Source organism: Trachymyrmex septentrionalis, unplaced genomic scaffold (assembly GCF_001594115.1).
Source record: "Trachymyrmex septentrionalis isolate Tsep2-gDNA-1 unplaced genomic scaffold, Tsep1.0 scaffold134, whole genome shotgun sequence".
NCBI lineage: Eukaryota > Metazoa > Arthropoda > Insecta > Hymenoptera > Formicidae > Trachymyrmex > Trachymyrmex septentrionalis.
In genome coordinates this window covers 379,965-395,340 of record NW_017304482.1, presented here as the reverse complement: position 1 = coordinate 395,340, position 15,376 = coordinate 379,965, and the positions used below count along the sequence as shown (strand labels likewise).

Sequence of the window (15,376 nt, the reverse complement as noted above, 5' to 3'; positions counted from 1 at the left end):
TACAAGTTTCGGCTATCGGATTGAGCCCTCTTCAGACATTAATTTATCGAAAAAAATCGCAGAACAAAATTAATTATCGGAAATGTTCACATATTCACTATAATCACAGAACGGGTGAGTCTTTATGTACAACTCATTATTCACATACGATTGAACAGTCAAATGTGTTTCATATCTCTTGGAAAAGTTCTAGTTGATAAAAAAGATAAAAAGACTTTTTACGAAAAAATAAACGCAACTAAATTAACATACCGGAATTCTAATAAGTAATTAAAACTCACCAAAAATCATATGTAAATTATTCAAACAAGTGTGTCCATATATAAGTATGAAAAACCATTAGAATATATAAAGTTAACTGTAACGCAGATGTGTAAGACGGACATTTTGTATCGATTATTATATACGCTCGCTGATACGTATCAACACGGACTGAGAGACGGACTGTGTCAGTATCGAAAAGTCAAACTTTATTTACAACAGGTATATGTGCCTTGTGAAGACCTTTAGTGTCAGTTTGTAAATTTAAACTATTTTTCTGCTTGTTAATATTGAGCATCTCAGAAATTAAGCGTTTCCTATAGCAAGGCTCTTTATCTAAAATTTTAACATTATCCCATTGGAAATCATGATCATACTGCAGCCTGTGCTCCGTTATGACAGAACGGACAGAAGTGTTACGTCTAATATGATTACGATGTTCTGTAATTCTGGTTTTCAATTGTCTGCCCGTCTGTCCAATATATGATGCATCACAATTATTACACGGTATCTTATAAACTACATTGCTCTTAAATGTATGGGGACAAATATCCTTTTGTACTTTAATATATTTCCCCATTTTATTAGGACTATAAAAAGAAGCTCTGATGTCGTTTCTTTGAATCGTTTAAATTTTTCTGTGTGAAAAGGAATAAATGGTACCGTAAGCCAAGATGCAGATTCATTCGCACAGACATTGTCAATCAAATCTATATGTGCTATGTGTCTATTTTTAAGTAAATTGTTTATATGTTGATTAACCGTGTCAAAAATAAACGTTAATGGATATTATCTAGTAAAACGTTAGTAATAAATGTCAAATTTTTTGTAGAAACATAAAATCAGAAAGTAAAAAAGCTCTGTCAACTAGCGAAAAAACCTTTCTTTTGTGCAATAGGATGATTTAAGTTGAAATTTAAAAATCTCTCTGAAAAGGTAGATTCGCGGATTAATCGAAAATAAAACGATTCTTGTTAGATATAATAGATATAGTGATATCCAAAAAATTAATTTTTTCTCCCCCTATTTTAAACTGAGTTTTTATTTTATTATATATTTTTTCAATTTTACTCTATTTGTAACCTATTCTTTTAATTGTGTGACTTTTTTAAAAAATATATATTTGATTCTTACTTTGCTCTTTCTCTTATTATTTCTAGTTAATGTTCCGCTGATTGTGGCTGCAAACGCATTAATATGGAATAAATAAGACTATTCATCGTGTTTCAAACACGACAAAGCTATATTACACAATCGTACAACATATATTTTGTCGTATTTCACAATTTAATACAGAGTTTTTGCAATAACGTGAATCCAGATACGGTGAACGCTAAAGTCACGTTATTTTTTTCTTAATTAGAGTTGTTAAGAAGATAATCTGATATTAACATTTACCATATCTAGATAAACGGTATTGCTAAAACTCCCTAATATTGCTGCTCAATATCGCAAAATGTTGAACATTACAACGTTAACGGAAGACTCTATCACTCCGTAGAGATGTAAAAAAAGAAACGATATTTTTTACTTCGAAGAAAAGTATCAAGTAAAAAGACTAGTTTTTTTTTACTGTAAATAACAAAATTTTTGATCAAATTACATAAAATTTATGAAAAAACATATAGTTATTTCAATATAATTAATTGAAGGACAGATAGTTTATATTTAAAAGCTAAATAAGTGATGTTATTAATACAGATAATACTTTATAAGCATAATAGACACTATTTTGTTGCATATTTGTTATAATTGTACTCTATATTTTAATTATTTTGAGACAACATTCGAATATAATATTGAGTACAGAGTAATTAGAGAGATTCAATGAACGTTGTCTCACTATAATTTAAATTTAGAATATGTATAATTACAATCACAGTGTACAACAAAAACAGTGTCAATTAGCTTAGAAAAGTATGAATAACAGTATTTGTATATATATATATATATATATATATATTAATAACAGTATAAAACTTACTTAACTTTTAAAATTGAAGTACAGTATAAAATACCATTCAAATAACAGTGAAAGGTAGGGTATATTTATGGCCACTGGCATTATACTATATTAATCATTACGCTATATTTTAACTTTTGTAATTATTTTTACACAGCAATCTTACGGATAAATGCAAAAGCTAAATTCTGGAACAATAGTAACAGCGTCAAAACCATGAAATGCTAAAAAAAATATCCGAGTAAAAAACTGTCAAAGCCAAACGAAAAAGACCGTTATTTCCCGAGTTTTTTATCCTAAAATTCTAGAATTTTTCCGTCGTTTATACAATCTCTAATCACTCTCCTACACGATGGATCTCACCTCAAGATCCATGGCTCCCAGCATGGGTGCCATGGAAGCGTAAAATCTATGATAATTGCTGCTTGAATCGCTGTAATCCTCCGAAAAATCCTCCCCGTCGTGAGTGTCGGCGAAAGTGGAGAACGCGTCGAAGGGCTTCACGCTGATGTGCCGCACTTTTTTCTTTCTTTCTTCTTCCCGTTGTTGAAGAAACTCGTTGCTATTGGTGCTCGATAGATCGTCACGAGCGTCGATTACCGTCTCATTGGAGCACGTTGTGTCTTTGGATCTCGAATCAAAGAAGCGTCCCTGAAATATCGCTCGTTTCTCTTCCAACAACGATAGCTTACGGCGAACGTCGACGGGCGACGATGTCGACGGTACATATTCCGAGGAATCTGAATCGTATTTCGTCTTCACTTTGCCTTTCCTGGCCACTGGATCGTCCGCGAGCTTCGTTTTACTAGACTCCGACCATTTCGACAACGAATATGGGAGCGTCGAGACGCAACGCGAGGCGTTATCTTGATCAGCCTGTTGCGAATGTCGCGCAGTGTCTAAAGAAATTTGAAGGTGTGTGACTTAACGAGAATACGTTTACGCTCGATTTTTTTTAAATCTTAAATAGCTTTCAGCGATTACATCGTTGCTGTATATAATGTTTTGCTATGATTACAAATAATGCAGTTCTAACAAATGATTTATCGCGAGCAAATCTAAGATAAGATAAGCGACGAAAGTGACAGAAAAGAAAGAAAATAACATTTAGAGAGATGTATTGCGAGTTTTATAAATAAAATCTAAATACATGTATACATATTTATTAAAAATGTACACACATACCTCTAGATTTTACTTTTCAAAAACCACAAATGTAACTCCCTGAAGTTTATTTCTTTTCAAAAAATCAAAATGGCTCATCGTCAAGAAGCGTATATCGTGGAAAACGATACGTCTTTTAGTTTTGCGCAGAAACGTTCTGTATCTGCGATCAATGGCATCCTCACCCTGTTGAACGGTTTCCGCAAAGCTCTTGACGGTCAGCGGCGGCGATTCGCGTAGCACTGCGCTGACAGTCTTCCCCGGTTTCTCGAGTACCTTTTCTGGTTTCTTAAGCTCCTCTTTTATCCCCTTTTCCTTTTCTACGGCGTCATCGTTTTCTTTTTTTGCGACGCTAATATATGTATGAACGGGTGACTCTTGCGAGGACTGGCTTTGCGAACGGCTACTGTTACCACCCTCTGGGGTACGTCGCTGCTCTTGCTGTTCCAAGGACATGCGAAATTTATTCAAGCTTAGCTTGCGTACCAGCGAGTGTGACTTCTTTTTCTTTTTCTTTAAAGTTGCGCTCGAATGCGCGTCGGTCATCAATTTCGGCTCTTTCTCGTTGCCTTCGAGCCGTTGCGATTGCTGCTGAGACGCCTCTGAAGTGGAAAAGAATCGCGAGTCAGGGAAATAGCTGCTCGAGAACTATTGCTCTTAGATTATGAAAGTAAAATGCGTTATTTCAATTTTGTAATTGACAATCCCAATTTTGTAATTAACGCTGAAGAGAAATGAAGAAACCAGAGATTGAAAGCACTCGAAAAGTAGGAAAAGAACAATTGAATTGTAATAAATAACTTTGCTCGGTTGTGTTATTTATCTCACGGATGAGAAGCGCAAAGTTCATCAAACACGTCATGATTAACCTTTATCATGTTGTTCTGTTTCGAAGGAGGAGGACACCGCGTCGATTCCGCGGGCCTTCTTCTTGATTTTGAATAACCTCCCCTCGCGGAAGCTGCTCTTGAACGCGTCGAATTTGCTCCTTTTTCGATCGTTCGCGTTGCCGCTGGAAGAAAGGATCGCGACGCTGCCACTGGTCAGAGTGTCGAGACTGGAACTGCTGTCACCCACAGTGATGTACTCGCCGGAGGTGCTGGCCACAGTTGACTTCTGCTTCTCCTCCTCCTCCTCCTCCGAGGAGAACGCGACCACCGTGTCGGGCGAGCTGCCACCCTCGTTCGCGCTCTCGTTGCGATCCATAACGTTTACGAGAGGAAAGGAAAACCGTGGAAAATCCGCGTCACGATATAAAAAATGGAACGAATAAATGGACGGATCGATAGATGGATGAATAGAGGAAAGGGATGACGAGTCGAGGGGAAGCAATTTTTTCTTTATTTCGCTGTACGAACGTTTTCCGTCTCACTTCGCTCGCAGAATATTATCTGGCTTCCCAGCCAGCCAAACGCTGAGAAACCTTAAAATTTCACACTTGGTTCGATCAGTCTCGAACGGATAATTCATTTAATCCTCTTCTCTTTTTCTTTGCACGCACGCAAGTTTCCTTTTCGCAAACGGTGAAACGGCCGAGGAGAAAAGTGAGGAAAATAACTTTGGCCGATAACGATCGGAGGGGTTTCTTAGCTTGATACCTGCTAATTGTCTATCGAGGAAAGATGCAATAGCATTCAGGTCTATAGAAATCTAAAAGATGAACCGGATTCGCAGACTAGTTTATTCTTTTTCTGCTTTTGTAAGATGGACAGGCATTTCTGGATTGATAACGGATAAATAAAGGAAAGGATATTAGACAGTTTCAGAAAATTCTATGGAATCGTAGCACAATTATTTCGCACAATTACTGAATAAACAGTGTTCCTCGAGAAATTTTCACAATGCATTTTCACATTGACACGCAGAAATCATCTCGTAAAACACTAATCAAATTTCGAAAAGCATGATATTCATAGTCAATGATAACGCGAATGAAGAAAGGTGAATAATATTAAATAAAAAAATTAAAAAATTATATGACTGCAGAAACTGCAGACTCAACGGCGTCTTAAACTGCACTAGATGTTGATATAAAAATATGAGAAGCTGGAAATGGAGGTGGGGCATGCAAGTATCTCCCACTACGTCAGTCGGCACTATGTACCGGTCTCATATTCTTTTCAGTATGAAGAATACACACGTACGTTTGTGTGTATGTAAACCGTGTGCACCTTTGATATAATCCTATCTTTAAATATCAATGTAATAATATATAGGAAAAACAATATAGGCAAAAAAACGGGGCACCGTGAGTCATCGATTGTTTAACATCATCTAGAATGTTTAAATTAATACTACTGTTTTTTAAATTAATACTACAATACAACTTCGTTGTCCATACTTTTTATCTAAGTGGCAGTGATTAAATTCCATTCCATCAAAAAGCATTCGATCGTTAATGATTTTCGTGGTGCAATAGTAACTCTTTAATCGTATAAAAATGTTTTAATATTGTTTTTGTAGTAGAACTTACATGTATGAAGATAAGGTGTGCGAGCATCTTATTACGTTACAAATAATAATCTAACATTTATTCTTTATCGTTTTCTATTAAATGTATAATTGGGGTACCATGAACATTAAATGATGAAACGGAACAATACAGAAACTATATGTACTAAAAGGACAATTTATACTTCTAAGGAATTAATTTTATTTTATCGTAATACATTTGTGTGTTATCTTATTGTATATTAATAATTATTTCTCATTTGTTTTCTTATACATAATTTTTTCTATTGCATTTTTTAATAATTATTAGTTGTAATTATATTTTATTGTATTAGTAAGAATGTGTAAGTTAATTGATTGAAGAAAATACTTTTTAACTTTCATTACCGTTGTCTCTTGAATAATTCTACTATTTTGTGTGCAACTTATGGTATACCTCGGGTATGAGTCATTTCTTAAAAAAATATATTCTTATTTTTTCTCAAAAACTAATAAATATTTACTAAATATACTTATTAAATTTTAAAATATACATTATGCTTTAATTATTTAAAAAAAAACGATACAAATTTTTATATAATATTTTTATATAATATTTAGATATACTTTTAAGAGTTTTAATTTTTGTGACTCATGGACTGCCCTATATTCTTTTCGGATTCATGTGAATCCTATCGATGAGTGTGTGACTTCCTCGATTCCGTGCAGACTACATGTATTGCAATAGGCGCCTTATATTATATCAAGTCCACTAGGATTCGATTGATAAACGCAAACAACGCAAATGCAAACGAGTTATTTAAAACATTAGTTGCATAACGAAACGGTACCCACGAGTTTCATCATCTTTTACGAGTCCATCAAAAATATTCAAATTTTCGGTCGGTCGTTCAAGATCGTTTAAAACTTCTAGTCTTACACACACACACACACACACACACACACACACACACACTTTTTTTCACACACACACACACACACACACACACACACACACACACACACCGGTATGCCGATATATCGAATAAAATCTAATTACTCGCGGTACTTTGATCCGAAAAGTTGGAGATGGTCTGTTTCCAATTCTAATTTCTGATTTTAATGCGACGTGATGTGCGTTGCAACGATTTATAAAGCATTCGATAGAATTCGCGTGTCTCACAGCCTGTGAGTCACAGACGCTCTCTATTTGATTCTTTGATTAAGCCAGTCCTTTATGCCGTTATTCTAACAATTAATTAGCGACGATGGAAATCAGCCGCTGATATGGAAATAATGCGATAATGTAGTTCTAATGCGAAGATTAGAGCAAATCTTTTCAGTTTATAATCTTAATTAGGCTGCGCGTGATTGGGCGTGCATTGTCAATTCATTTGTTTTTCTTTTGCGCCGTATGCTATGCATCTCGATATTATTTAATTACTTAATTATTACTATATTATATATTATTAATCTTATAAAAACTGACGATTACAATAACAGATGTTCAAGCTTCATTCTTTATTTTTTATTTTAACAGATATTACAATATATACAAAAGATATATAAAACTATATTCAGAATCTAAATTAATTATTACTAATATAACAATAAAATTCATTTTAATTTATTATTATTATTATCTGAATTTCAGACAAGTATTATATTTTGCTCGTATCGAGAATTTGCTGCAATAATAACTTTACATTAGCTCAGCCGTTTGTGTGCATTAAATAAATATTAAATTAAGGAAATCATCAGCAGTTAATGTATAACGAATGAATGTGTTTACGATATAAAGATTTTCAACAATTCCGAAAATACGATGAAGATCGTTAAGCGATTTCTCAATCGTGACGTTGATTCCTAGATCAACGTCGGGCATAGTTATTCTACCGAGTCATTACTTATATTATTACATCGCGCACATATACGCACAATGAACGCGGGTCAGTTTCTTTCTATAGAAAGTGCGTACAAAGAAATACTTTGTGGTCGTTGCGTGGCAAGACTCACAAACCGACGATATAGAATGACACGCAGCGGAGAGAAGTTGCAGAACATGTTGACCAACAATCTCAGGTATTCATGACGTCCTTATACTCGCAACAGATTTATAACGTGCGATTATAAAAACCTACTCAGTTATAAAAAAAAGAAACCAAAGAATGAAGGGACATTTAGAGAAAGAAAATCTTGCCAATTCCTCCTTAAGGTTACAGTTCTTTCTCTACATCATTTCCACATTAATATCTATACGTTTGATGTGCTTAACATTTGAAAATTCAATTTCACATTGATAACAAAATAAAGTTGTATAACTATAAGATTTAAGTTATGAATCTAAGTTACAGATCACTCATTAAAATGATCTTCATCTTAGAAATAACTGTGAATTCTGAGAAAATCGAGTAAGCAAAGTTTCATCCTTTTTTTTCGAAAAAAAAGTCCCTTTACTCTTTGACTTTCTTTTACATCGCGAATCTTTCGAAATATCAAATCGGAAAATAAAACAGACATAGGTAAAAACTGGAAGGATATGAATCAACGATACTGTTCATAATAAAGCTTTTTTCCTGTAGCACGATTCGCGCAAAGAAATGCTAGCAGGAAGAAGCCACTTCCCATCAACGTAACGTATTACGTCAGGGATAAAAATCGACGTTCCGGTGGTTTGTGACGAATTATACATCTAATCTAATTGTAACGTCCTACACACAGCCAAAGACAGATCTCATTGCGATAATAACGTTCCAGCCAAGTAAAAGTCGGTGAAAGTATCTCTCAATAACTATACTAACTTACGGTGGAGAAAAGATGTATCTGACGCGAGGGCAACGTTTGCGTGAGAAATCGCGTTACGACGCGTTCGTTGAGGTGTCCCACAAGTCGCACAGTCGACAGTGAAAGGGGTGGGGGGGGTTTAATAAAACGCGATTTAAACAACCGGTTCACGCGGATCTTGAAACGCAAACTAAAATTTACACGACTCGCACGTGGCACGAGGAGAAATCAGACCCACCTTTCTCACGGCTCCGGCTGCCCTCTGTTTGCAATTCTCGCTGAAATTCATGTTAAGATCGAGGTACAGATGATTATTGTTTATCAAAAGCGCGGGCGGCTCCATCGGCGGTGGATTCGCTTCCTTTTTATGCCGCAAACGCCTCTCGGTCCTTTCCTGCCTCGTGCGCAGCACAAGCACCACGTTTCGGTCCAGCATGTTTAATTCGATCCAAGAAGACTCTCAACCGGAGAGTCCCACAGACTTATTTACCCTTCCGCAACACGCACGACGTGTCCGATTGGATTTTTCGCAACACTCCACCAACGAATCTCAGCCACTGCGTAGCCAACTATTACGGCACAATAATAGTTCTGAGAGCATTTCGTGAAAAAGAAAAATGGCGGTAAAAGAAAAGATTATTAGACACGATACAAAACGTCTCTCGCTATCGCGGCGACATATCTATATGTGTCGTGACCCAATTTGTAATCGTAAAGACAATTATACGATCTCTAGTTGTCGCGCTTCTTCTATTTCTTTTGTTTCCCCCCCCCCCCCCTCGCTACTTTGAACGAAACGTCTCGAAAACTTCTCGTGGTTCCGCGATGATGCAACGCGATTGAGTAGGAATTTGTGAATCGCGGCCGTAAAGGAACGATCGTAACGGACAATGTGCGCCGGATGAGTGCAAAGTCCCGGCATTTATTGGTTCGGATTAGCCCGAACGTTATCGTCTGCCATGTTATCAGAGCGAGCGAGGCGCCTACAAAAAAGTGCTAGGCGCCTCGCAAGCGTGATCGTTTTTCGATACACATGTACGAAGTGAAATAAAGGGGAGGAAAAGAAGGAGAAGAAGACGTCACGAAGATGATGATGAAGAAGAGCTACGACAGGCGGCTGGACCATAGTTCACAGAGTTCGTCGACCTCCAAAAATCTACGCGCGGATCTGAATTATAAATAACGTACAAGTAAATAAAAGTAGGCTAATGAGAGCCGGCGCAGATTATTGTGAAACAATTGCATACTCCGATGCAGTTGGAACGACGTCTTTTTTTTTATCTGAACGTCTCGACTCTCTTTGGAGTCCTCCTCAGCAATATACAGGGTGTCCCATTCATCGCCGGTTCGATTTGAATTTCGCGCCATTTTTAAAACGTCAAACCGATTAACCTGAAACTTCACGTATGTCATCTAGACAGATGGGAAATTAATCATGGAAAAGTACACGTCGAAAGAAACGCGTGCAAATTATTCAGGCGTATCACGATCTTAGATTCGGCATCGTTTTAAAAATAGCGCGAAATTCAAATCGGCCGGCGATGAATGGGACACCCTGTAGACACAAAAGTGTATCGGTAGCCGACTCTCATTAGCCTACTTTCATTTATTTCTATGTCATTCAGAATTTCAGAGTCCGCCGTTTGTAATTATTATTCATCTGAATTACGTTGAGATCCGTCTAGAAAAAAAATGACGTGTTCATATCTGCGTTAGCCGGTACTGAGATCCGAAATACGGAAACAATTCTGAAATTATTGTTCCGCTACCGGATTGATCGATACCTCGCTATTTTCCGTTTTATTAATTCTCGTTTAACAAAGAATTTATGGTCTACCGCGTTGTTTACGCGTTATCGACCATCCCGTCTGCATCGCGTCAGGTGGACCCATCGCTTGGGCAAATAAGAAAATCTATGACCTCTGTTACACGACACGCTCAATCGGATTTAATAACATCCGTAGTTACGAAACTGGCCAATCGTAGCTGTTCCTCGGAAGAACGGGACGATTGTGATTGGCCAGTTTAATACTGCGACGTTATGAAATTCGATCAAGGGTGGCGTCGTGTTAATGTAGTTGTTGTTAATCAATGGACGGGCGAAAAAAATTAATCACGATCGCGTTATCGCTGCCGTCAGTCAAGTTTACTGGAGATTACACCAAGTTTCGTCACCCTACCGAGAAACTGAAATAACGTCAATCGGGATTATTTTCGTATTATTCTGAAAGCAGAAGGAAAGCGAGCGAGAGGTCGAAGTGGAACAGCGGACTCGTGCTTGTACATACCCGATTACAATCGACGTGAAACAAGCCTGGGATACACTGGTGGGTTCCGCGGTTTTACCGCCCGTATTCTTTCCCGCCATGAAGCCTCGTAATCGAGTTACACCGATGCGATCCCGTGACACGATTACGTATTCGTTCTCGATCGGTGCGTCCTTCGACAGCTATTTTTCCGACGTGTCAAAGGGAGAAATATAATACATCGCGAACGGTATTGCAGAGTTCGCCACATTACGTCATCGCAAAAATGTAATGGAATATACGCAGTATTGTGTGTATTACGGGAAAATGCGCAGAGCGTCAGTCTACAATTCACTACATTCGACGATTATTCTTAATTATGCGCGACGCGTGGAGATGAACCAATTCGATATCGATTGCCATAAATAAATGTGGAAACGTTGCGAAAACGCGGAGGAAAGAATGAAATGATGTCGAGCGGTATCTATTCCGGAATAGATGGAAAATCGTATTGTTACACCAGCCAGAATTAGAAACATAACAATCCCCATCCATTTAGACAAGTACAAATGAATGCAATATGATAACTGATTATGAGAATGAGATAAACATTATACAATGCTCCGCGCGCTTCCTTGACTGACGTTAAGAGGCAGATTGCAATTGTTTTGAATGAGAGAGCTATGTGCGTAGTTTTGACGACATGAGTGAATATTCACAGTAAATACATTTCACGTTGATTAATGTGATTAAGAGATAAATCATTTGATTTACGTCTATTAATTCAGTTGAAAAGAGAGAAGAATTTAAGAGTTAAAAGATTACTCGTTTGATGCTCGATCGATGTTTATTTCAGAAGAAATGGAAATAGTACGCGAACTGAAAAAAGTCGAGGAATTAAATTTACAGGAACGATTGGATTGTTCACTCTCTCACTATCGTGATATTATTAATTTTTATTATCAGTAAACAAATATAAATAACAGTCTAAAAAAATGTAATGCATCCGTAACGTGGTACAATATTCTATGTGTGACAATAATTAATAAAATGATTTACATTCATTGTGTAGCCAATTGAAATTTTTGCCATTTTTGTCCATTACACAGGATTGATAAGATACAATCATACAATCACACAATACACGCGCATATACTATTTTAAATAGAAATATAAAAGTAAATCATGAGTACGGATGATATATTACATTATAATTATTTTCATTTCATATTATAATTATTTTCTCGGTAGTCTAAAGGCTTAGGATTCGACACCCGGCCGAGGCAATATTTTTCGCAATAAGTTTATTACAGTTTTTTGAGATTTGCGAAATTTGGGGAGATTATTAATATTTCCGAGTGATTGCGTTGAAAGTCCGACAGCCATAGCGGCACGCAATTATCATTTCAGAAATTAATTCATTTAAATGAATAACATTTATGTTATATATATATGTTATATATATATATAGAATGTTATATATATATAGATTATTTCAACATCTTAACATTCAGACCGGGCGCTTCGTATTTAAAGTAAATAATATCTAACATAAACGGTCTTGTTTCCAATCGTATTTATTATAATTATTTTCATATTTTCAATAAGATCACGGTGCCAATTCAATAAATAATATTAAATATATTACATAATATTCTTATTGTAATAAACAACGCCTACTAATTGGTCTGAGCTATAGATATTTAGTTTTAATATGAAGAATCCTTTTATTATCTCATTAATTTCGAAAATCAGCGTGACCTTTCGTCGCTGCGAAGGTCGTCTTGTAGACATGATATAGATAAAAATCGTCGCCGCGCATTTTGTATGGTTAATTCGATAAAAATTTGTTGAAAGAAAGAAGCCGATATTACCAGGCAGCAAAAATGTATGATCCAAAACGTGAAAGATTAATAAAACTAGAGAATAGAAAAGAAAAGGAGCTTCCTAAAGAACGTAATCGAAAAGTCATTACTTTTTGTTACGATTAAAAATAATTGGTTATTTATAAGTAATATGTATCGAGAGGATGAAGAATCCTTTCTTTTGACTCATGATGACGAAGTATTTAATTAAACGTTACGCAGTCATAGAGAGAATTGCATAAATCGTCAAATGCGCTTATTGGGATTATCAGAGAATTACAATAAGCGTTTTATTCAAACGGCATATTTGCTATCATGACGCATGGCAAATCGAGCTTATCGGAAGAGCAAATGGGAGAAAATAATTGCTAATTAAGACTAACTCACGCTGTGATGTTCTAATAAAAATGCATCTTGTTTAAAAATTAAAATTGAGGCTGCGTTCGAAAATTTACTGCCAGTACTAAAAATCTATAGTGCACGTGGCGTAAATTATAAATTTTCAGTATTGGCAGTAAATGTTGAAACACAGCTTAAGCTGTAGCAACGCAAATGACGGATCTAACAAATGTAGCTTGTCAGAAAAGTAACATTTACCGTTTTCAAAAAAGAAAATAAATCTTCTCATTTTAGAACTAAGTCTGCATCTGAAAAGTTATTTGAGGATTCAAAAAATAATTAGTTACATCCGATAAAAACGTACGTATCTATCGATTAAAAATAGAAATAACATACATAGTATCTATCGGTCATATTGAGATATCGATTTTGTCGGAATGGAAAATGTTCTTAATCCAAGATACCAAGACTTACGTGTAAATCTACGATCTCTAGTACATGAGACGCAACGATACGCCATGAGAACGCAGTAGTGAATCAAGTTAGATATTAAAAAGACGATAACGATAAGCGACAATATATTGATAAAATATTTGTTAAGCTTGTTTTCTTAATAGACATCTTAATGATTCATTCAGAAGCTGCGTCGGTATCGCGTGACTTTTAATGCAAAAGCACGATAAATGAAATTTTTACATAAAATCGACTGCATTTGAAAATGTGTATATTTCAGCATTTAGTATTATCGTGTTGTACTGTGAAAATCTTGATCGATGGTTATTTTTGTTATATATATTAGAAAAAAAAAAAAAACCAAAAAGGTTCAATGTCGGAAACGTTTGGCGAAGATGCCTCAGTTGCACGTAGCGTGTTTTGCAGTTCATATATATAGAAAGTATCTTACATTTTACGTGCGCAGTTTTACGACCAACTCCTGCATTTCGTAGACATGCGGTCACCTTTGTCGATACATGAAACGGCTTCCCCCAACTACATCGTGACTTATCGTGGTAAAATAACCACGACAAAGTGTTGTGGTGCTTCTCAAGAATGAGGAGTAAATATATTGTACACAGAGAGAATTTTTTCTTAGAGTTTACCCTGAAAACATGATAGTCGTGGGACAACGTTGTATTTCGAAAAATTTTAATGTTTTACATAAATCTCTCTCGTTCATTAATAAAACTATTGTACAATAAAATAAATTTGAAGTTTGATTAATTTTACTGAATGGGAAAATCTTTAAAGTATTGTACTGTACCACAACTACCATATTTTCAGGGCAAATCTCTTAAAAGAAAATTCTCTCCGTGTATAAATTAAATACAAATAATAATGGACAAGTTTTTATGTCATCCATAAATAATTCTAAATTTAATTAAAAGATAAGCACTATTTTCTCTCTTAACGCACACTAAAAAAACATTTTGGAATAAATATTTGTTTAAATAGTATTAACTTTAGGTACTTACTATGAACACATATTTATATTCAATGCAAAAACCATTCGATCTATTTCCCTGGCGGAAAAATCTTACGAAAATCTACATTGATTGAGACAAGATCTTAGAAATTCTTAGTTTTTCATAGATATACGTAGTGGAACGTAAAGTGGCGTTGTTTGTTTGAGAAACTAAGAAATCCTTCGCCCTCAAACAACGACGAAAAACTAGGAACTTCTAAGACAAACAAAAAAATTTAAGAATTTCTAAAATCTTGTCTCAATCTACGTAGTTTTTCTGTACTTTTTTGTAAACATTTTTTTCCACCAGGGCTTTTTTTTATTGAGTAAACATTTATCTATGGTAAGTAAATGTCAAGTTACTAGCATCGTGAAAAATATATATTAAAATTTAGTAAATTTTTCCCAGTGCTTAATAAAGGATTGATATCTCACACATTATTATAGAAATAATTTTGTTAAGACTGAAAAGTAACGTGTTAATGAAATAAGAGTGACGAAGAGACTTAATATTTCACGATGATCGATGTCTCTGAAAGACAGCATGATGCAGTTTCTTGCGTAGCATATTTTTAGAAATAATTCGATCGGACATCTCTCCTTGGCATCCATAAAATAATCACAAATCCAATCTAATATAGGTCATATCGTAAGGTATACGAAACTCTCAACCGTTCGCGGGTTGAGTTCAATTCGAGAATCGTGTAGAAAAATGCGCGTGAGAAGATAGTAACGGAAAAGAGACGTCAATCAAATTTCTTGCGATTATTTAACTGTATGTTATTATTTAATCAGTATGTATAAAGTTTGGTTGCAAAGAAAAGAACACTCATTTTAATGTTCGTAAAAAAGCGCTAAATTA

General features: G+C 35.4%; 1 protein-coding gene across 4 annotated transcripts in view; it reads right to left on the bottom strand.

Annotated features, from left to right (window-relative positions):
* The window catches only part of LOC108757255 (ras-related protein Rab-32), a 20,405-nt gene that overhangs the window by 3,434 nt on the left and 1,595 nt on the right, over positions 1 to 15,376 (bottom strand). The window contains exons 1-3 of one of the 4 annotated variants that reach the window (XM_018501717.1): positions 8,841 to 8,861; positions 3,574 to 3,990; positions 2,588 to 3,123 (exon numbers count right to left, since the gene is read on the bottom strand). The exons of 1 other annotated variant lie outside the window; for it this stretch is intronic. In XM_018501717.1, coding sequence (XP_018357219.1) covers positions 2,588 to 3,123; positions 3,574 to 3,934 — 897 coding nt within the window. In that variant the 5' untranslated portion in view covers positions 3,935 to 3,990; positions 8,841 to 8,861. Of the gene's footprint in view, positions 1 to 2,587; positions 3,124 to 3,573; positions 3,991 to 4,257; positions 4,902 to 8,840; positions 9,505 to 15,376 lie in introns of those variants that run through there. 2 more of the 4 variants (XM_018501716.1, XM_018501718.1) reach the window with 2 other exon arrangements.